A 24,167-nucleotide genomic window follows, 5' to 3' on the forward strand; every position below is an offset into this window, starting at 1 on the left:
GCCTTTTTTTCTCCTGCTGGTCACTTTGCATTCTGTTCTGCTAGACAAGCTTTAAGCATTGCCTGGATTTCCTCTCCGTGGAGCAGGAATTCCACCCTGGATTCATCGACTGCAGTATCTCTTGTTAGATGCACACGATGCTTTGGCTTTCCTCCCACTGCAGCACGGAAGCCAGGTGGTGTTTCTGCAAGGGGATAATTGTGCCGCTCCAAGGGCACCATAGGGTTGGTGGGTACTGGTATGTCAGAGCTTTCTCCACGTGCCTCCTTGTGAAGTTGACTGTGAGAATTTTGTCCTTTATATGTTGTCTTAAGGCTGTTCTTTACCTAGAAGTGCACATAAACCTCTGTTACCGAGTGTGCAGGTAAACATACTGCATGGGGTTACTCAGTGCTGCTTCCCAAAATGTGTGTGCAGCTGAACATTCTCAGAGCCATCAGCCCTCTAGTCACATCAGATTCTTTCTTTGCTTTTAATATTGGCAATCAGATGAATAGGGTTTTGGCTAACAGCCTGATGAAGGAGTGTGTTAAAGCTTAAGAAAATGAATTTACATCCATTTAATATTCTTCTGCACTACCAGTGATGCTAGCTGAGGCAATGGCTATGACTGCGTGTATGTTAGGAAAGAAGTGAAACAAAAATAAGAATTAGCTGATAGATTAAATATCACTCATTTGAGGTAGACAAAGGTGTGTAACTCAGGTATCTATAAAAAAGAAAAGCTTCTAAGTATCAACACTCAAATTCAGTCTATAGGTATTTTTATTATAGAGAAAATTGGACTATCTACAAATATAAGTACTTGCTGCAAAATTATTCTGCTGAATAATACTCCAGTTTGTTTCCTCTTCACTACCCCCCTGAAACTCTGTGTGCATATCTGCTTAAAATCAGCAACAAGTGTAGCTAGTTTTAAAATAATTCAAATTTAGTTTATTTTGTTTCATGATGCACAAATAGAAAGTCATTTAAGTGTGACTGATTTTATTCATCCGCAATAGTTGCTCATCTGAAATGCTATTGAAGTTCAGTAATTGGAGCTCTGAAATACAGTATTTGACAGATGGTGTGGGTGGTTGTGCCATTTCCATGATAAATCTACTTACAAATATAACCGTGAGGAAGTTGTGTTCATTCCTTGACTACGGGGACATACAGATGGAAAAAGTGACAAACATGACATATGTGTCTTGGTTCTTCATTTTCCTCCTATAACAATTTGGATTTTTAAACTAGTGCAAGAGAGAGGCTTCTTTTACTTATCTGAAAAGGAGTTGCTAAAATATTCCTTCGGTAGCCTTTCTTTTCTTATGTTTTCTTTGAAGCCTTTCCTGTAGTGAATTACTTTTGTAATGTCTTTGAGCATCAGTTAGAAAGCATTGCTCATTTTTGATGAAAACAAAATAGATCTTCACTAAGATACATTTACTGTTAAAAGAAAGTATTGGAGGCTGGAGAGACGGACGTCAGTCCTGTTGCCCCAGGGCTTACTGTTGAAACTTAGAGATGCTAAAGTGGTATAAATAAAAAAAAATACTGCATTATCCAGTTTGAATATTCTTTTTTATTCTCTTTGTGTTTTAACAGAAATCACCGATGCTGGTACTAGAGGAACCCAAGATACAATTAAGGGTGTGAAAAGAAAAAAGATTGTGTCTGAAAACCATCTTAAAAAAATACCAAAATCGCCTTTGAGAAGCCCCACTGAAGCCAAGATTAAACAAAATATAGAGCCTTCACCACTAAAAGCTCTTCCAGATGCCTCTGAACACGCCATGGCACAGGATCACCTGCCTGTGCAAAATGGAAATCAATGTACCAAACAAAATGGGGGAGCACTTAGTAGTGAGATAAGTGTTGAAACAACCAAATCTGAGGCATCAATGCAGACAAAGCTTTCGCTGACGCATCCGTCCTTAGATTTGTGTAAGCAGGCAGCGGGGGATACTGATGCAAACCAACTGAACTCAGCAGAGAGGAAGCCTCCCTCAAACTCCTCATCAAGTAAAACAAAGACTGACAGTAATGAATGTATTAATTTTGTTGATTGCAGTACGTCATCCCCGTGTACGCGAACTGCATTCGATGTCTTATTAAAAGCTATGGAGCCTGAACTGAACACCTTAGCACAAGAGTGCCCCCCTTATGGGATGCAAATAGAGAAACTGAGACCAAATAAAACTGTAAGCACCTCTTCTAGTCTCACGTCCAATACAATAAGCGTCCAAAATCAGTCTGCTTTGTCACAGCATGAGTTTGCAGCTGGACCTCACTATTACCCGTGTACGTTGAACAATGTGCATGTAGCAACAACAGCCAAGACTGGACAAGCACAAGGCCAATCAGTTTCTCATTCACAAGACCTTATTACTAAGACCAGTCAACAAAATCACCAGGTTGTTATGTGTCCAAGTTTAACTAGGTCACTGGTGCAACAGCAGAGTCAAGAAAACCCCAAGCTCCAGCAGATATACAGCATAGCAGTAACAACTTCTGTCGTTCACACCTCATCTTCCACTGTAACTCAGGTTTTTTCTCAAAACCAGTTAGTAGCAAGTTCGTCTTCACCTTTGTCAATTAGCACATCGAGTTCAACACACTTGCCTATAGGTCCGGTGTATAATTCAGCCCAGATAACATCAGTTGTAAACCATGGTGTAGAACAAATATGTAACCTCTTAAAAGACCAGAAGCCTAAAAAGCTAGGGAAATACGTCTGTGAGTATTGCAATCGGGCCTGTGCCAAGCCCAGTGTTCTCCAAAAGCACATCCGATCCCATACTGGAGAGCGACCATATCCTTGTGTGACATGTGGGTTTTCATTTAAAACCAAAAGCAATCTGTACAAGCACAAAAAATCTCATGCACACGCTATCAAACTTGGACTTGTTCTACAACCAGATTCAGGTGGCCTCTTCTTATCGCATGACTCGGACAAAGCACTTAGCATTCATTCAGATGTGGAAGAAAGCGGTGAAAGTGAAGATGAAGGCACTGCTGATGAAAGACAAGATGATCAAGAACTGGAACCTGCACAATTAATGAAAGTCATCTCAAGTGCAGAAACATTGCAGAAAGGAAGTCCTATTCCAGTAAGCAACCCAGATTGTATACCAGGTGACTCTTCATTGCATGACGCAGAACCTCAAGTAAGGGCAGCTTTACCTAAAGTAGTAGTTCATCCTGTAAATGTTTCTCCATTAAGGGCTGATAGCCCAAAAGTAACAGAACCCGCACCCGAGCTTGCTGCAGCACAGAGAAAAGGAGATTCTAAAGTGACAACTCTTCAGTCAAATGTAACACATACAGCCTCATTCAAGGAGAATGACATAAAGCAGCATCAGAAAGTAGAAGTGGGCCTATTAGAGGAACAGCTGGGATCTGCAGTAGGATCAGTGCATGCCCAGCTCCAGAGACAACAGGCAACTGATGGTTCTCAAGATCAGCAAGGAAAATGTCTTTTGAGCCCCAGAAGTTTAGGTAGTACTGATTCTGGTTATTTCTCTCGTTCTGAAAGTGCCGATCAAACAATGAGCCCTCCAGCTCCTTTTGTAAGGGGATTGTTGACCTCTGAGAAAGATCCAAATAAAAACCTGCCCTGTGTACCACGAACAAGTGGTGTGGTGGCATCAGTGGTACAAACTGTTTGTGCCGAAAAAAATCTAATTCTCTCTGGCCAAATGCGACCTCCCTTGGCAACAAAAACTCTTGAGGAGCGTATCTCAAAGTTAATTTCTGATAATGAAGCTGTTGTAGATGACAAACAGTTAGATAGCGTGAAACCAAGAAGAACATCTCTTTCGAGAAGAGGAAGCATAGATTCACCAAAATCCTACATATTTAAAGATTCTTTCCAGTTTGATTTAAAGCCCATGGGAAGAAGAACTAGCTCAAGCTCTGATATACCAAAGTCTCCTTTTACGCCCACTGAGAAATCAAAGCAAGTTTTTCTTCTTTCTGTACCATCCCTTGACTGTTTACCTATAACACGAAGTAATTCCATGCCTACCACCAGTTACTCAGCAGTACCTCCGAATGTAATACCTCCCTCTCATCCCCTTCGAGGAAGCCAGTCATTTGATGATAAGATTGGCTCTTTATATGATGATGTTTTTGTATCAGGACCTGCTACTCCACTGAACCAAGGCGGACACCCTCGGACCCTTGTTAGACAGGCAGCAATAGAAGATTCTTCCACTGGTGAAAGCCAAGGTCTTGGACTGGTGCGATCTGTAGAAGAAAGTTATCTGGGGTGTAATTTATCAAGTGAATCCTTATTACAAAGGAGCAAATCCTTGGCACAGGGATCAAATTTAGAAAAAACAAAGAAGTCCCCTCAGGTGCGAGGAACAATGTTTGAATGTGAAACCTGCAGAAACAGATATAGAAAACTGGAAAATTTTGAAAACCACAAGAAATTTTATTGTTCAGAGTTGCATGGACCTAAAACTAAAGCAGCAATCCGGGAGCCTGAACATAAAGCTGTTACAAACAGTACACAGCCTCAAATTCTACACTACAGGGTCACTACTTCAACTGGCGTCTGGGAGCAGACACCTCAGATAAGGAAAAGAAGGAAAATGAAAAGTGTTGGCGATGATGATGACCCACAGCAAAATGATACGAGCATACCATCGAAGAACACAGAAGGCCAAAGCAAGCCAGCAAATTCTTCCAGTCTGTCAAAATACAATGCGACAACAGTGGTAGGATCACAACAACCAAGCAAACTTCTGCTTCAGAGTTCCCAACTTCAACTTGTGGCTCGAGGCACAGATCAGACTATTGAGCCAAAGGTGGCTCCACTCATTGAAAAGCAGGCAAGTTCAGCTGTGCAAGAAAAGATGGAGTTGAAAAGACAAGGGACTGGCATTTCAGTAATACAGCACACCAATTCACTGAGCAGAAATAGCTCATTTGAGAAATCAGAGTCATTTGAAAGACTATCACCAGTTTCTTCTCAAGAGCCCAACAAGGTTGCAAAGCATCGCTCTTTGAATACCGTTGTAATCCAAGAAGACAGACAGTCTTATCTGAACAATCCCCAGCATCATCAACCCTTGTCGTCAGAATCACCTAGAGGGGAAGTTCAGGGAAGCCAGTTGGTTTCTAACGAGAGAAGCACGCCACTTCAGCCATCAAGACTTGTTCGACAGCATAACATCCAGGTTCCTGAAATACTGGTCACGGAAGAACCAGACAGAGACCAAGAAAACCAGTGCAGTGACCAGGAAAAGACAGAAAGGTTTAACTGGCCACAGCGCAGCGAAACACTGTCAAAATTACCAACAGAAAAGCTTCCACCGAAGAAGAAAAGAATTCGCTTGGCTGAAATGGAGCATTCATCTGCTGAATCAAGTGTTGACTCCACACTTTCTAGAAGCCTAAGTCGGGAGAGTAGCTTGTCTCATGCCTCCAGTTTCTCAACTTCACTTGATAAAGATGAAACTTTGAAGGCTGAGAACCCTTCCAAAGCAGAGTCTGCTAGTAAGTCGTCAGAATTCCTCATGATTCCTGCTGGTTCACACGCACTGTCTGTGCCTGGACCTCATTACCGGGAAATGAGACGTGCTGCCTCAGAGCAAATCAGCTGCACACAGCCCTCAATGGAGGTTGTGGACTACAGAAGTAAGTCTTTTGACTGTGGAAGTATGTCTCCATCAAAACCTGTCCCACTTGTGGAGATAGCCACTCCGAAAGTTTCATCTGCAAATGGAGCTGCTGGACACGTGCCTCTTCTAGAAAGGAGGAGGGGGCCATTCGTAAGACAAATATCTTTAAATATTGCTCCAGAAAATCAACAGCCTCAAGTGAAATCAACCTCTTCATTGCAGACAGCTCATGCTACAGATGTGCCCACAATGCCATTACACAAGCTGCAGACCTCTGGCAAATCTTCAGTGGACTTTCCTTCAAGTACACAGTATTCACAGACTAACTCCAGGCCTCACTCAGCAATTCAAAGTTGTAATTCTGTTAGCCTGTCTTCAGTTCAGCAGCCTCTAGATCATGTGTTGAATAATCAAGGACAACCATCCTTGACTCATCAGCCTTCTCAGCCTTCTCAGCCATCTACTAAAACATCAGCCCAAGGGGAGCAAGCAAGCACAGACTCGCTTTCTTGTCATCCTGATGAAAAAAAGGATTGTTTTGCTCCAAAGTATCAACTTCAAGTTAAAACATTACATATAGGTCAGCCATGCTCTTCTAAATTGCTAAAAAGTACTTTATCAACTCAGACTGGTCCAAGTCAAGTTGGGGTGGATCAGAATTCATCCTCCTTTGAAATGCAGACTAAACTGTCTGACATGTCTAATCCATACTCTGTGCCTCCTTTAAAGCAAATTGTCCCTAATAACTGCAGCAGTCAGATTCCTCCTTTTCTGGTTCCTGTCCGTATTCATAGCAGTATGCCATCCTATGGCTTCGCAACTGTTACACCCCTTCCTCACATTTTAGTGACCCAGGATCAGGTAAATCAGTCCATCTGCAATACAAATGTTGTGACAGTGCCAACGCTTGAAGGCAAAACTCAGCTGCCAAAATCTCACAAAGATTATCAGAGGACTTTGCCAAATTCATTCGAATTTGAAAATTCACAACCAGAAAATGGAACCAGAAACTCACCTTTGTCAAGCTCTTCAAATATCATTCAGAAAGTGCCAGTTAGTGGACTCTTCCCTCAACCAGAAGCTACAGCTTCAAGTAAACGAATGCTTTCCCCAGCCAACAGTTTAGATATTGCCATGGAAAAGCAGCAGAAACGTGTTAAAGATGAGAGTGGAGCTGCTTGTATGACAGATGCTAGACCATTGCATTCAGTGAATGTTAGATCTAATGACCCTACTAGTAAGCAAAAGAAACCAGTTTTGGTAAGACAAGTTTGCACCACGGAGCCTCTTGAAAATCACCTCTTGGATCCTGACAGTGTTACACAGGATGAAAAAAGCAGCAAGGCCAGTACTTCAGACCTGCCTTTGCCTGACCATCATTTATCTGACACTGGGGTTTCAGAAACCCTAAAGAAGTCACCAGAACCTGAAGACCTTAAGTCTTCAACATCGCCAGTGTTTGCAGTTAGAAAACCATCTGAATTGTCTCCAGTGAATAACCAGAATTCTATTCTCAAGGCTGTAAGTAGTAGTCAAGAAAGAAGGTCCCCAAGTAACAATAATGAGAGCAAGCACAACAGCCCTGGCCAAGCAAAGTCTGTAACAACACTGGCTGCCATGAATGCAGGAGAAATGCAGAGGTTGTCATTTCCAAGCCTCAAGACCACAACAAATTTTACCTGGTGTTATCTCATGAAGAGAAAACCGTTGCATCTGCTGCAAAACGATCAGAAAATCTCTGCCTATTCTACATGGACCATTAATCCTAACAATCCCAATCCACTTGGTTTGTCGACAAAGGTAGCTCTCTCCCTCCTCAATTCCAAACAAAAAGTTGAAAAACCACTGTACACTCTAGCAAGAACTACTCATCCCAGATCTGATGTACTGGTCTATTCAAGCAAGTGGAAGAACAGCTTAACCAAGGTACTTAAACAATGCTTGATGTATACTGATCATTTACAGAGGATTTGCTTTGGAAATTGTGCTTCCTCATATTTTAGAGAATGTAATATGCCTGACACATACAGTATATGTGCTTATTTATTTTAGTTATGCTGGATCAAACTGCTAAAAAGATCTTAAGTAATTCGATTAAGAAACCTGTTCATAAGGATTTATCGCTTTTCATGGAAATTAGTTCCTGGGTTTAAATCCGTATATGGAGTGTTTATTGTGGCGGGAATATGTTTGACTATTTTTTTGTCATGCAAAGGTAGAACAAAAATAACTCTGATAGAAATATTTTTAAACACTTTTAACTTAAAACAGGTTAATTTAAGATCATAATTGCATATTTTGCCTTAAAGGTCAGTTGGTATTTTCTGTTACAAAACAGTGCTCAGCGTGAACATGTCTGTGAAAACAGTTTTCACTGGAAACATCGTGAAAACAGTTTTCACAATTGCTGATCATCTAACTGTGCGAGCAGGAGTATACCATTTCCCTTTCTCCCATCTAGGTTAATCAGTGGTGTGAAATAATGACAGAAATAGCAAAGTTTATACCAAAATTTACACTGCCGTAAAACCACCAACAACTCCTTGGATGAATATGACTCAAAAGGTGATGTTAAATCTTGCGCTGAGGAATATAATCCAGGGAAAGGTTGTGACCCACATAAAACACTATATCATTCCAGAGTCTGAAATGTCAGAGCAAAGTACCCACTTTTTTTTTCCTTAGCTGTGTCGGGGCTGCACAGTTGTGATCAGGATTTTACTTGCTGGACAGTTTTATTATAGACAGGACGAAAACTGTGCTGGTTTGGACTGGTTTTGGTGTTTCGTAGTGATTGAACCACTTCTGTGAATGGGTAAAGGTGGCTCCTTGCCCAATAGTATGGCAGCAGCTGTCTGTGTCTCTTTAATGGACCCAGTACCATATTTTATTGTCTCATCTAGTGAAATCGTAAAGCCTTCTGAAGTGTGCTTGATTTCACACTTTTCTTTCCTCTTTGCTGTGTATACCGTGTCTTTGGTGCCAAGCTCTTCTTTGGAGCTGGCAAAAACGCAGCATCAGTCACAGACCTCCCTTTCTCCAGAATCCTTCAGGGCATGTAAGTGTTTTGGTGGGGGCATAAAAGCAATTATAATTTGTCCTACTCCTGCAGGCTGCCGTCAGCAAAATCCCTGGTCGTTGGGATGGGACTCGGGGTCCGTACTGCCAGTGGTCCCTCTAGAGGAGACATGCCACAGGCTCGGGAAAAGACCCATATCTCTGTGGGTGTTGAGTGACAGAGATTTGCTGTCAGAGGTCACCCTGGAATGCTTCTGTGTTTGCTAAATGTTTTGCTAAGATACAGAATTGTCAGTGTGGGGAAAAAAGCAATAGGATGAGAGGAAGCAACTGTATGAGAGGAAGAAATAGTTTCAGAATTACAGGGCGAGTCAAGAAGATGCACTGAAACCCTTAAGGCCAGAAGAGCCGTAGAGTTAAACCTGGTCCTTTCTGAAATCAGTGGGAGATTTTGCTAGTATTTATATTGGAGTTCAAAACTTTATCCATAATGTCTCATGCAGAAAATACATACAGGCTGCCAGCTTTGTTGTGGTGCTTTAATTGAATTGAATTGTTGGTTCCATGTTAGTGTGCTGCCTTGGTTTAAACTCTTACTACCTTTTTTTTAGGTCTACTTCTTCATACATTTTATGAGGTGTTGTACTTAATAGTGCCAAATTTAAAAAAAAAAAAAAGAAAAAGGAAAAAAGGAATCAAACTTTTAGCCTTTTTCATTGTACTAGTTGAACAAGTCCTTCTAAGGCAAGTCTCACATCAGTTGTGTCATTGACTCATGTTTGTTTTATTTTTAAAGAACGGTCTATCAGAAGAAACTCACTGATTGCAAAGCTGCAGCATGCCTCTTGAAGAAAAGATTTTGTCTACAAACAAACTCTGTTTAGATTATAAATAATGGATAATAATTTTTAAAAAAAATATTTTGACAGCACCCTTTTAAACGCTCCAGGAGTGCTTAAATGCTGTAATAGGCAGCTGTCAGGTACATTTACAGTGCTTCTGCCACAAAGAACCACAGTTACTAATCTTTCTTCAGTCTTGCTTGCTGACGTTTTGAATGAAGCGCATGAGCATTGTGAAAATGAAGAGTTCTTAAGCTCTGCTTGTGGCTGATTTACAGGGTTTGCTCAGAGCCATTGTGAAGGAAGAAAGTGCAGTGAGAAAGCACCAATAAAAGTTTAATTGGCACTTCAGATGGTGTGAGCGAGGTATAGGAAGGCAGAAATTAAAAATTTCAAAGACCTGATAGGTGCTTTGACCTCCAGAGCTTGTCTGCTTTCCTTTCTAATGACTCAGGCAGCAGGATTTCAGCTGCTTTCCAAAATGATGCTGCTGCTGTTGCTAGAATATACTTCTGTGTTACCAGTCTCCAGTCAGACCTGGTAATGGAATAGCTCATGCCATCTCGGAAACTTCCTCACAGAAGCCATGTTTGAAAAAAGCAGAAACTGAAATTCCTCATTCAGTTCAGGCCCAGTAACTCTACTGTTTTGGGTTTTTTATTTGAGACTAAGGATGGAAAATGTTGAAGGTCCTTTTGGAAATTAACATTCCATTAAAAAAAGAAGCACAAAGCCAAAAAACAAATTATCAAGTAATTCTAAAAAAAATATGATTGATTTTCTGCTTAAAAGGTTGATGGGGTTCTGAGTTCCTTCAGGAACCACAGTTTAGATTGCAGGTCTCTGGGAGTTTTGTTTTTTCAAGTGGTTTGCACATTTTAACCCTGACCTGATGGAGAGCTTTAAGTGCTGCTATAATCCAATTTATAAATAATAAAAATGCAGCACCTCCTCTCTCACAGATTGATTTGGCATATTCTACTCATAGGGCTTTAACTGCTGATCTTCTCATCGAGATAAAGCGACTTGCTGAACTGTTCCTGAGTTTGCCCCCAGAACTAAGTCATGTTTACAGAGATTTCATGCTACTGCATAACCACTACTAATCAGTGTCACAAAAAAAGCAGTTCTTTCAAAAATAGGTACCATGGAAAACGAAGATACACATGAACAAAATGCAAACAATAAAGAACCCTGGCTTTTATTTGCTCTTCACAGTTCACTGCTCAGAGGCAATAGGTGAAGTTGCCACGTTCCAGTGATTCAGAAAACAAACCACAAAATGTTATTATAAAAGAAGGTCCTGGAATGAGTGCAGCACGTGAAAATGTAACAGGCGGTTTCACCTGCACAGAGGCTTATATAATCTCCCTGCTCTTTTTATTTTGTTGTTCCATTTATTATTATTTTTCACCATTTTTCCTCACCTGAAGTCATTGGTGTTGTATCAGGTCTTCTTCAAGCCCCCGTATTGATCTTGGCTCCACTTCCTGAAGTGAATCAGTAATGTGTGCAATATTCCAGGGTGATGATTTTTGAGCAAGAATAGGCTGAAGAATGGAAAGTTTCTCTTAACTGTGGAAAGCTTTCCTTTCTTGGATGATGTGCCACAACAGTCCAGCTCACTACTAGAAAGTAGTTAAATGCAGAAGATTTTTATGTGTAAACTAATAAAAGTTTAAAGACATTAAAAACATTTTCCCCAAGTGGCTGTGTGCCAATGGGAAAAATGTTTAATGAATATTCTAATCTGAAATTTATAATGTTGATGATTCAGGCTGTGAGCATGTTTTTTTTCCAAAGGATGTTGTAAAGTACCAGAAGTATCTATTGAACTCTGGTCTCTGGGCAGCCCTAAGAGCAATTTTTTTTTCAGTTTCATACCAGTAATTGAGGACAATGGAGTTAAATCAGAGCAAAATGAGTGAAGTAGAAATGAATCATGGTCCTTGTCTCTATGGGAGAAGAGAGACAAGACTGTGTTAGAAACGGAAAGCATAAGCAATGGTAGAGAGGAATATTTTACAGTGCTGCTGTTTTTCTGCCGTTTCCACCAGTATGTGTGGGGGTTTGGTGGATTTTAGGTGAGGTACGTTAAAGGATTTCCACACAAGAAACCTGTGCTCCTTAGAGATGGCTGCTCTTTAAAAGGTACAGAGGGCCCAAATCGTCGTCATCATCCAGTTGGAATTTTTCATAAAAAACTAAACAGACTGGTTTTTTTCATTGTAAGTGAGCATTTCTGTAGATTTCTGTGACACAAACTCAGTGTTTCTGCTAGAGCATCTTTGATAGCAGCATTTTGCATGTTTAAGACACTGAAGCAATTTCTAAAATAGCATATAACCAGTAAACTAAAGTACATCAGCAGAGGTAAATAGTAATTTGAATACCTGTGTTAGGCTATCTTATCCCTGTACATAAATACATGTGTTTAAAAAAAAGAAGGGATGGTGAGAGAATCAGAAGTATTTGGCTATACTATATTGTGTTAGTTTTTGCACTCCGGATGCTTTTGTGAATATACAATTTATTATAACACTGTTTCATCATAGTTTGGATAACAACATGGGCCAAATACTGCTGGAATCTTTCTTTTTCCTTTGTGTTTTCATTCCTAAAAAGTAAATCTGGAAAAAATACTTAATATTTAGGATTGAATGATCAGGAACTTAGAGATTGCATTATTCCAGCTGCTGTGAATATTTATGTGGTATTGGGTTTATTGTGTGTATTCTGTATTTTCCATGACTTTTCCTGTTTAACCACAAATGTCACCTTGTCATTCTTTGTTTGCAGTGGAAACAAAAGCAATTCATGTACCAGGTAGTGTATAGGAACTACAGCATGGCTGAGTTGCCAGGAATAAGCTTCACTTCTGATATTTCTCATCCACCTTGTATGGGTGCTGTTAAAACATGCAGGGTGAAATTTCTTTCTTCCTACACACAGGCAGAGTTGTCATGTGTGCTTTGGTAGAACTGCTCGGATATTTGAAAATGCAGCCCAAATCAATCCAGAGGTCTGTATGAAGGCATATGGATTGGAGCAGTGCTTGTGTATGTGCATATTTCTAGGACTTTGAATTGAATAGGAAGATGCTTTTCCTGTGATCTGTGTTAATTCCTTATCAGATGGAAAGTAGAAGTAAAGGTAGTCTCTGAGGCTGTGTGAAGGACAATGGGCAAGGACCGAGTGCCAGAATGATGTCATCTTTCAATATATGTAATGAACAGCATAATTGATCAGTCATTTTAAGTCAGCCAGTGAAGTCATTCCTCTTGCCAAGAATTCACAAGCTTACAGCATTAAATTTTATAATGAGTGAAAAACATAAGGCCAGACTTTTTTTTTTCCTCTCATAATTTTATTCACTTATCAATATGAGCAAATGTGGTAAATGTGCCAGCTACGTGGGTAGAACAGTTTATAAATATAACAGTAATAATTGCTGGCTAATTAGATCGTTCCTTCATTGTTGCCCATTTTATAAATACCCTAGACTTGGAAGGAGTAGATTTCAACTGGGAAATGTTCGGGGAACTCATCCTTCTTTAAAAAAAAAAAAAGTTCCCTTTATTAGTAATTTGGGAAAATGGAGAAATGTAATTTTGTTCTGCTAGGCAACTGGTATGCTTTTTCTTGTAATTTGGTCTGTCAGTAGTAATGAACTGTGGAGCCTTGCTTTGGAAGGGTAACCTCACCAAATTGTGAAGTCATTTTCGACACCAAAACAGGTATATTTTTTAGAAAATATTAGCACTCAGAAACGTTACCTATTAGTATCTTCCCTTGGTATACCTCTCCTTCCCACTCTTCTCCTCTTTGCTCTGCCATGGGAAGGCGGCTCCTTGACTGGCAGGCAAGTTGGTCCCACTGCCACATCAAGTGCAGGGGAGCAATGCTGTAGCTGTTTAGGAAGCACTTGGATTTGAATGTACACATCCTTCTCTGTAGAAGGCTATCTGTAGCTAAAAAGCATCACCTTCACTTTCCCAAAAGAAAAAAGAGGCATCTCCTACTGCAGATTCAAAGCATCCCTGATTTCCTACAGAGCCATAATCTCCATGTAGATTTAGCTGTCCACAAATATACAATGCATATTAGAGAAGAAGTTTGGCAAAAGATGTATTTTGTTTCATGTATCTTAACAGTTTCAAAAACCAGTTATTAGAATTGTGGCTTTTATGATGCTTTTATTCATCATAACTTGAATGTTTGAATAGCGTATGAAAGACACTAATTTTAATGATAAGCATATCTCATTTTCTTTCAGCGAGCATTAAATAGAAAAAAATTGACTGCAACTGAATTCAGCAATAAGGAAAACTCTGAATCAAGCACTGAGCACGATAAAGAAAACTCCTTTGTCAAAACTGTACCAAGAAGAGTTAAAATATTTGATGGAGGGCAAGTATTGTACTTTGTATACTACGTATCATCTGAAAGATATTTTTCCTTGATTCTAGACTTTGCAGAGATATTGCTTCCTGATTGATTTATTTTAAGCAACAGTTCCCATATTGTGGTCTGTGGATGTTGGTTATGTTTCCAAGAAAAATGGAAAGTCATCAGAATCATGGAGCCATGAGAGTTACGAGAAGGGGTAATAAAATAAAGAACAGTAGGCAGTGCAATTCAATTTTTTTCCAAGGAACAAGCATTAATCAGCAGTAAAGGCAGCTAAATACAGCCAGAGATGTAAATTCTTTTCCTGTATTTCTCTTACATGATAAATAACAGCTATTCTGCAGTAGGGCTGTATAACTGTAACTAGAGAGGATATAGTCCAGGGGCTAAGCAGCAGCCTGTGATATAGGCTGTCTGGCAGTTTGCTGTGGCATACATAGCCTGGAGAACTCCTGATTTGAAAAGTGCCATGGAAATATTTACTGAGAGCCCTAGTCCCTGCACCATAATACTTTAAATCTGTTGCCTGATACGAGTAACAGTTACTTTAGCCACAGTGTTGCGCTATGTACAACGTGGTAGAAAACAGATTTTTTAAACAGAAAAATGCCAGTGACACCTCTACAATTTTGGAGCACAAGTGGTGCATATTTTATTGTTCTCATAATTGGTGGTCCGCTCTAGGGCTTTCCATTTATTGGTTCCCAGTTGGAATCTAGTCTGGGCAAGCAGTTAAGCTATTACCAGCATTGCTGTGTCTCTGCACAGATCCAAACGTTGCAGGGACCAGGTCACAAAAGCTAAGCGCAACCTTTGGTATCCTTGAGTGGAAATATGAAGGGTGTAATTGAATCTGAATGACTTTTTTTCATCTAGAGACAGTCCCCATAGTCTGAGTCCAGAAGACATTGATAGGGAATTTTAAAGACTTACCCATTGTCGTAACTAATGTTGTTCCTTTTCTGCATCCAACGCAAAGCCTTAAAGATGCTCTTTTAAAGCTTTCGCATGGTGCCCAAACCTGCTTCCAAGAACTGACACCTTTAAAAAGTATGTTCCTGTGTTGCAAAGAGGAAATTTGAAATCTTTAAATGCTAACTATCAATGGTACCTTAATTAAAAAAGATAAGCTGTTATTCCTAAACAAATCTGATTACCTAGAGAAAAATATTGACATGAATTTAACAGATAAATGCAGAAGCTGAGCAGAAAAAGAGCATGATTGGTTTTCTCAGTCATTCATTTTCATCTACTGTGTTATTTTAGAAATTCTAGTAGATTGGTGTTTTTAACTAGCATTTTCCCATTACAACTGATTGCCTTACTCTTATGGTACTGTTACTAGGTACAAGTCAAATGAAGACTATGTTTATGTTCGAGGAAGAGGGAGAGGGAAGTACATCTGTGAAGAATGTGGAATACGTTGCAAGAAGCCCAGCATGCTGAAGAAGCATATTCGCACACATACAGATGTCCGTCCTTACCACTGCAATTACTGCAACTTTTCCTTCAAAACTAAAGGCAAGTGCACTTTACTGTGTACATTTTTCCCCTTTTTATTTTCTGCTTTAAAGTAGAATTCTTTTCTTTTCATAATTGGCTGTTCATGAGCTAAAGAGGTTACCTCTCTGTGGAGTTTTATTGTCTAATGCTTCAAAATATTTGTAATTTCCAATTTCCTGCTTTTCCTTTATCTTCTGTATGTTTATTCAGATAATCACATCTACATATGAATTAACTGTGTGGCATGCCACAGTGGGTGAGAAACTGGAGTGGGAGAGGGAAATCCTGGGAGTATGATGAAAATTAGGTGAAGACAAGTGAGATGGTTAGCTGCTCATCCTAGATAGGGATGGGACACAGAATTTTATGTCTGAAGCACTGATCTTTTGGAGGTATGAGGTGGACATATATTGTACTCATATTGGCACTCAACAAATTGCTCTAGGAAAGAAATTAGCCTTTATTAAATTGCTATATTGAAATTATTTTTTTTACCCTTGAAGAACAAGATTCACTTTCCACTTGACCTTTTAAGACCCAGAGTTGGACCCCTACTTTCTAAAGCCTGTTTACAATAGAGACTTAACTGCATCCTAGTTTAAGCAGGCAGTATAATAAACAGTGGTAGATCCAGGCAAGAGAAATTTACAGCCAAAATACTTTCAGCAAAAGAATTCTAAGCCATAAAATTTTTCTTGGCCTTGAACATAATTTAGCAATAATCCCCCCAGCTGTAACCTCAGAAACATTTGTATTTTTAGTGGGTTCAATGCTATTCAGTGGTTGGGTGGAAAACTTCCAAGAAATAACCCGGTGCTGCACAAAGTGGGATGAATAGGCTTTAGATGTGTCAAAACTTATCACTGCAAACCGGCAGACTGGGTCATCATATTGCCAATACGATGAAATGCTGGAGTGCAAACCCAATAAATTCTCATTATGGTTTTTGCAGAGTAGGGGTGCTGGCCAAGTTCAAGTAGTTAAGTTCTGCCCATGTGAAGTTCTCCCTGGTTTCAGTTGTAGCAGATACTTGTATTCATGTCCTCTTCTGCAGCTGGTATGCCCAGCTGTTGCCATTACTGCTGGCAGAGTCACTCACACAGTTGGGTGCTCGATATTTGGTAAACCACCCTTCATAACAAGACAGTGTAGTCAGCAACTTCATGCAGTATGTAAAACTGGAAAATTTGCTATTTGTGAGTCAATATGTTCATAACAATTATTTCAACATTTGGGGTGAGTTACTACCTTCATTTCAAAGCAGAAATAAAGTACTCCATAACCGTAGAAAAGTCACCATTACACTGTACTTTCTCCCATTTAAACACCTCAAAGAAACTTTTTTGAGAGACAATAGGAAGTTTCAGTATAAAGTAAGCAGTTACTTCTAGTAACATGCATTTTATAAATCTTGTCATTTACAGATCTGAGCCACTCTTAACTTTTTCTTGATGGTATTTGCCATATTTTCTTTTCAAAGGACAAGGGGGAGCAGCCTGTTGGGCCTCTCAGCAACACATTCATTTTTGAGATTGAGATCAAATATGTTCGTGTTCTGATTTTGAATAAAACTGATGTGTTTGCTTAAGTCGGCAGTAAAAATGTTTACACTAAAAATAGGATTCATCAAATACTAAAAGAACGGCAAGATATGAACTTTAGTTTCGTGTAACAGTTTTGTCAACATGACTTTGAAGACTGAATCAGCCTTTTTATACTTTGCCATAAACAAAGGAAGGATGTCTTACACAGTGCAAAATACATCATCATCTAGGATTTCCATCCTATTCTGTTGTATCTCAATAAAAAACTTCTGGAAACGTAGCCAGAGAGCTAGTAGCATTCAGGATGGTGAATCTACCTCAGCCCTTGACAGCTTGCACTGAGGGACAAGGTTCTAGCAATTGTGAAATCAAATCATACAGGTTGTTATAAATGTACCTGAAGAAGAGATAAACACACTGAGTTTATATTTGTAGACATTTATAGTAACAGAGTAGTTACTGTTTTATTTTTTTTTCTTAAGGAAATTTAACAAAACATATGAAGTCAAAGGCACATAGCAAGAAATGCATGGATTTGGGAGTCTCAGTAGGCTTAATAGATGACCAGGATGGGGAAGAAGAATTTGGTAAGAAATAAGTCTTCTTTCTTTACTGAATTATTGTGGTTATTTTGTCATCCCAGTTTCTTACCCTTTCTTTTCCAAAGCTTTTCAATTCTTGTACAGGGAAAAGATACAGAGATAAAAATTTTAAGAGCTAGTCCAAGGGAGCAAGAAACACTGGAAGAACTTTCAGCAAAAGAAATGACAAGCATATGCTAAGGATAAATTGCTGCTGAATTTTTCACAAAGTGTTATGCAGTTTAACTTTATCACTTTCACAGATAAATTTGACAAGACTGAAAATACCAGAAAAACAGCTGTTTGCCTAGAAAAAAATGTAGTCAAATGCAGTGCTTCTTTGAAAATAATTGTGCATGAAATGGTCCAAGTTTTGAGATGCATATTTCATTAAAATGATATCACTAACATGCAACACAAATCACAACTATGTTGCTGAGTGCTTTGCAAGAAGACTAGTCATCTTCCAATGTAATGTTCTGTCCTCCTTCACAAATAATAGGGATAAATCCGCAGATAGAGATCACTTAGAAATTAAAAAACATTATTCATCTTGACCTGTTCTACTTCTTCATTGCTGATGAGAATGTTATCAGAATGAATGCATTTGCTAATAATTGGAATTCTGGACTTCCTGCATCCGAAGAGATTTCCACTGGAGAGGAGATGAGATCAAAGAGAGCCAAACCAGGTTCATGAGAGATTTGCTCAGAGTGATAAGAAAGGTGTGCCTGCACCAGACGCAGTGAGACCTAAAACAGGATTGTGCATTAGGACTGTTTTGGATCTCGGCATGTCTCAGTGCAGTGGTGGCATTTTTTCCTTCCTCACATTTCTCGGTGGCGAGATGAGTTGTATTGCCTTGCCTTGGTGTATTTTTCTTCCTCCAGTGGAATAGTTTATTAGATTGCGGATGAGGTTTTGAGAAACGAAAGCAGTGGGGGTCTTTATTTAAATAGTAAAGGGAAAGAAAGATGAATGCACTTACTCCCGTATGACAACTACTAGCAGAATAAGCGAATCAGCTTGAATCTAATTCTGAAAAATGATGGCAATATGACTCAGCTGGTATGATTCAGTAGTGTGCTAGGTAGAGAGAAACCTGCATTTTCCCTTTTTTGGCATTCTTTGATACACTCCTTTTTCGTAAGCAAAAAACGTCTCCCTTCGCAATTTGAGGTACCAAATAAATAACACGAAAGATAAGTGTCAGGACGAATTACTGTCCTTTTCTTACAGAGGAAGGTTTTATTAACATTTTCAGCCTTCGAATGACAGAAAATGCGTCACTTTTTTAAGTGATGTTCTTGTAGCTTTTGACATTTTTGTTAGTTTTAGAAACTACAGCTGAACAGATATTTTCGTTTACTAGGAACTAAAAACATTTCATTGATTGATAAATTGATATTCGCAATTGCATACATTAAAAATTGCATTTGTCTTTATAATGTAACGGGAAATGTTTCAAATCTTGACTGAATTTTCAGTAACTCTGGGTAGAAGGAAGCCATTTCAAGCATTTGTTGAAAGAATGTTTTCCTTTGACTTCATGACTATTTAATTGAGAAAGAGAGAGGCTCTCTCTTTTTACATAACATGTACAGGCATGTTTAACCATAGTATAAATATATTATACATTTCCTGAAATATGTTCTTTGCTTCAGCACAGTAATTACTTAATAAATTAAATATTCCAACTTGGAAAAAAAAAAAGCCAGACGTTCAACAGAATTTGCTTCATAATCCTTGAAATTATTCATGGAATTTAATTTTATGACTGCAATGCCTTTTTTTTTCCCCCCCTAGAGTAGAGAAGGTAACCTTTCTTTAACTGGAACCCCAAACAAAAAACAACTTGGTGATAAAATCCCTACCTTCTCCAAAGAATCTGGCTCAAGTACCCATAGTAAAACCAGCTGTGCAGCACAAAGCTCAGCAGTAGAGCCCTATCCAAGAGGCAGGGTAATTAAACCTATGATAAACATTCATTTGCTGCAGCCAAACCAGTCCAGCCTCTCCAGTTGCTGCAATGCACAGGGCATTTACAATTATCCATGTAAATTCCGTGAGTAACTGTACACTTCAAAAATGTTATTTAATCTGTCAGCTCACCTAGCCACCCATGAAGGTATTTTTCACGATAATTCAGAATCTTGGTTGTCAGCCTATTTTTAAGGCAGAATCAGGAGGGAAATAAAGTGTGATATATTTGCATACATACTTTTTTAAGTGTAAGTGGTTCTGTTGCCCTATCTGAAATCCTTTATGTGCTCATTTGGGCTAATTCGGGCTATATTCAAATGTGATTGAATATTTTTTTGAAGTGCCTAGGCCATCGCAGTTAACAGCTCTTTGGCTGCCCTTTTCCCACACCAGTGCAAGAGCATGTAACCCACAAAGGAAAACATGATGGGCCATGGGTATTGAGCTGCACTTGTGGTGTTATCTCTTTGGCCCTTTCACCCTCTCCCTCTGACGTGCATTGCTGGCAGGTTTGGGCCATATATCCTTCAGTGTTTTAAAAAACCTCTTTAAAAGCATACATTTTTGTTGTGTGGTTGATAAAGAAGTTCTGTCTCTTACAAAGTGTTCTGCTTAATCCCATCCCTTTCCTCACTTGGAAGGCAATGTGAGATGTGGAAGGCAATGTGAGATGCAGTAGAGTAAGGTGCAGAAAATCTGATAAGAAATAATTATGACCTCAGAAAAAAAATTTTTTCCTGTAAACTGTGTGAGATTGGCTTGTTTCCTGACCTGTAGAATGTCTGTCTGTCTGTCTCCACCTAATTCATTATCCTAACATTTGGAATACTGATTATTTAAGCACCTTTGCTTAAAATAACTAAGCTGTATGTTTTTGACTTTGAGTTAGAGAATTTACACAGAAATTTAACAAAAACACCAAATTTTTTTGTGAAGGAATTTGCTGATTCTATTTTTATGTAGTCTTTTTTAAAGGGTAGGCAATCACAATTATTTGAATACATAATTCTTTAGATTCATAGGGGAAGCCAGCTTTGACCAACAACAGTAGAGATGAAGTGCGCGCAGATTGAAGAAGCAGTGCAAAATTGTGCACGATTCTGAACACATGCACACACATACACACACAGAGAGCCTGGTTTTTTCAGTAATCTGAGAAGCTGAAATTTTGTTGTGCTGTAGAGTTTAGGAAAAAAAGAAAAATGCTCTCTGGCTGTCTGAGACTGTGTATGATCAGAGCTTTTAACATAGCATTCTTTGTATTTGGACTTGTCATCATTTGGATATTAGTAAATACTTTCTGGCCTGGGTTTTTGTATGCAAAACCATTCCCTCATCCATTTATCTTTCATCTTCTGCTCTGTGGAATGTTCTTGTCACCAAAATACAGGGTTACAATGTGAGGAATGTTAATATCTGAATTAAACTGTCAGAGGAGGTGAACTGTTTAGTGTGACAGACCACAACTGGGGATGTCCTCTTTGGCTGTGCTTACCCCTCATTTTGCCATGCAGTCTTAAAAACAGCAATAATTTGTGTTCAAATTAAAATACTTACAAACTTTAAACTTGTAATATTTCATATGTAGGCTAAAATATGAGTATATGGTATGCCTGAGTAAACTTGCACAAGATAGTTATTTAATAATGAAATCAGTAGATGGGCAGAACTTATTAAAGTGGTCTCTGTGCAGAAATTTTATACCAAAATGTCTACTATTTTACCAGTAAAAAGACCTAATGGTAAGTTTCAGATACGTATTTTTATATATGTGTGTATATATATGCACACATTAAAAAAATATTTTCATTTTCTGCAGTATTAAAAAGGCTCTTCTGAAGATACAATAGTTCTAAGTTAATTAGCTATGTGTTACTTACAGTAGATATTAAGTAAGTTTCAATGGCTCTTCATTAGCTTAATCATGACTGTGTTTTCACTGCACCTACATTTAAGGAGTGAAAATAAATGAAAATCCTTGCAATAATATCCTCCTTTTACAAAGAGAATGGAAGGCCGGTTCTGTATAGATTACAATAAAATTATTTTTTTGTTGTTAATATCAGTGTCTAGCCTTCAACTAGATGTGTTAGGTGTGCTGAACCCCTACACCTACAGCCTGACAATAGACTACCTCGTGCTAGGCTTGATTTACAATATACAGGTCACTTAGGAAGGTTTTGGTGTAAATAATCTGCTTAAGCAGTGGCTGCTGTTCTTTTGGTTTGATTTACTTCATTACTTCTCATGCTTTTAGGAGTGAAAGTCAAACGCCCACAGATTTTTTTTTTCTCATTTCTGAGGAGCCCTGGCAATTACCAGTCTGAATTTAACCCAGTAGATGTCACTATGAGTCCTGTTTGAAGGTGGTAAGCAGTGGACAGGAGATGAAACAAGACTGAAATCAGTTAATTAAAGCCTATGAACAGATTTAGAATGACAGAAAAACAGCAAGGTCAGGTATAGATGCTAGCATTGTTTGCTGTACTTTTTTTTACCTTTATAAGAGTTTGTTTGAATGGTTGTGGATCGGTCTATTACAAGACTAACACAACGGGTGAAAGGCAGGTCTAAGCTGTAATTATTTAGAAGAGTAGAGAGAACTGATGACATACAGACCTTACTTTCAATTTATGGTCATATAATGTCATACTGAGAAATACTTCTGCCTTTCTTACTGTAGTCTACATTTTTTCTTGAGTTTGATGGAAAATATATAATATAAATCAGATTATTTTTAAATGCTTTTACATAGCTGTTAATCCCTAACTGAAGATAATTCCAGAATTTGAGGTGATTTGTATTACTCTGAGGCTTTGTATTAATCAGATGCTATAAACCAATAAATGCAGTAAATTTAAATTTAGATGTTAATAGATAGTGAGTAGATACTTAGTAAGCTATATCTTTAATCTGCATGAGTAGAGCTAATAGGAATCCTGTCATTGTCTACATAACTGTACGTTTTCTTAGGAATGTGTAAAACTGAACAGTCTGGACTTGTATTTTCAGGTCTTTCTTGTCTTTCTGCGAGCGAAAGAATGACAATGAATATTTTGCTCTTTATGTGAAAATCTACTTAAATATGATTGAGTTATAACCAAATACGACTAAGTTATAAGCCGTTGAACTTTTATCACTGGATTTGGTAGAGAAATTGCTAAGTCTGTAGCAGGTCCTCAATAAGTCAGGTTGTGTGGCAATAATATTGCAATTAAAATTAAAAGCTGAGATTCTGAAGAACCTTTGTTTTAGTGCTTTGCAGTATGGTGATAGTTAAAAGTACATAGGGAGACCTATTTCAGTTACCTAATTCATAGCATCCCAACTGGAAAAAGCAGTATGTGGACTTATCAGCTCCAGGCACTTCACTAATGGACATACTAGGATGCTGATAATTCCAACTAATGCTATTGTGCTAAAGAACTTACAGCTTTTTCTGTTCCACTTCAGGGTAAAATGCCGGTAATAACAGAGCCTTAGCCAACAAGCCCATCATCACCACAAACACAGTACGGAGCTCACTAACTGAGGACCAAAAGCAAAATAAATGAAGGACTAAGATGATTTTTTGATGATGATTTCTATATGTCAATACATAGGATTAAAAACTCAGTTTTCTTAAAAATAATTGTAGCTCGTGTGCAGGCAAAATTCCCAGTCAAAAGTTTAGTCCATGTTTCTGTTATGCCTTTCTTTCCGTCTGTTCCTAATTTTTGCAGAGTTCAGGTCTGTAGACAAAGTGCACTTTCTCCTGTGAAGTCCAGGAAGAAGAAAGAGTCTTTCTAGGGGTTTAAAAGACAAGGTTGCAGCAGTTGACAGAGAATGAGAGGCATTCCCTACTCTTCCAAAAAGACTATTCATAAAAAATTGAGGCTGTCTTGAACAGTCTTTCTGTTAAAATGGTGAGAGTTGAGTTACAAATTCAAAAGAGAAGTAGCTTTCATAAGCCTTTACTTAATAGTGTGAAACATTTTTCCTGTTTTCTTTTTTAAAAAAAGAAACTGTGAACTTTCATGCCAAAAGCCGTTTCTCCATATGTTAGTGGCCTTTAAATTTATGACACATCCTTCATTCTAAAATATCGCACACCGTTTTACAACTTCGTACAAAGTTAAACACAGAAGTAATTTTGTTCCCTTTGGAAATTGAGTCAGTTCTAGTTTTATATATATACATACATGTGTGTATATATATACATATATATATATATAGGCTACATAAGCATATGGTAATAATTGTGCATAGTTCAAGATAGGAAGCAAAGAATTAATTTTTCCGCAATTAAAACTGCAAGGGAACTTTAGTAGGCAGTGTACAATTACCAGAATGGGGCCAGTACTACTTGCTTAATAAGACACTGCTTGGAAAAGAGTCTTTCAGCACAAGGAGTGGTCACAGCCTCAGCCTGATGCCTCCTTCAGAGAAGATCCATTACCTGCCTGGATCTTCCAGCCTGCTGAAACTGCATCATCAGGTCCTCTCACAGCTCCACACTGATGCTTAACGGGATCACTGATTGCAAAAGCTTGGGCACCTCTTGTTTCAGCAACCATACATGCAGGTATAAAAGCCAGAGCAGTGTGTTCCTTTGTGCATTGCCAGAACAAGCAAGTCAGGATTTTTTTTTCTCATCTGATGTTGCAAAGCGGTGTGGGAGTAAGGGAACTA

The 24,167-nt window shown here is 38.6% G+C and overlaps 1 protein-coding gene across 12 annotated transcripts in view; it reads left to right on the forward strand.

Annotated features, from left to right (window-relative positions):
* The window catches only part of HIVEP1 (human immunodeficiency virus type I enhancer binding protein 1), a 132,064-nt gene that overhangs the window by 91,320 nt on the left and 16,577 nt on the right, over positions 1 to 24,167 (forward strand). For all 12 annotated transcript variants that reach the window (XM_017808515.1, XM_017808517.1, XM_017808516.1 and 9 more), the window contains 4 exons: positions 1,591 to 7,541; positions 13,752 to 13,885; positions 15,231 to 15,406; positions 17,415 to 17,519. In XM_017808515.1, coding sequence (XP_017664004.1) covers positions 1,591 to 7,541; positions 13,752 to 13,885; positions 15,231 to 15,406; positions 17,415 to 17,519 — 6,366 coding nt within the window. The remainder of the gene's footprint in view (positions 1 to 1,590; positions 7,542 to 13,751; positions 13,886 to 15,230; positions 15,407 to 17,414; positions 17,520 to 24,167) is intronic.

This window comes from Lepidothrix coronata, unplaced genomic scaffold (assembly GCF_001604755.1).
Source record: "Lepidothrix coronata isolate B3197 unplaced genomic scaffold, Lepidothrix_coronata-1.0 Scaffold23, whole genome shotgun sequence".
NCBI lineage: Eukaryota > Metazoa > Chordata > Aves > Passeriformes > Pipridae > Lepidothrix > Lepidothrix coronata.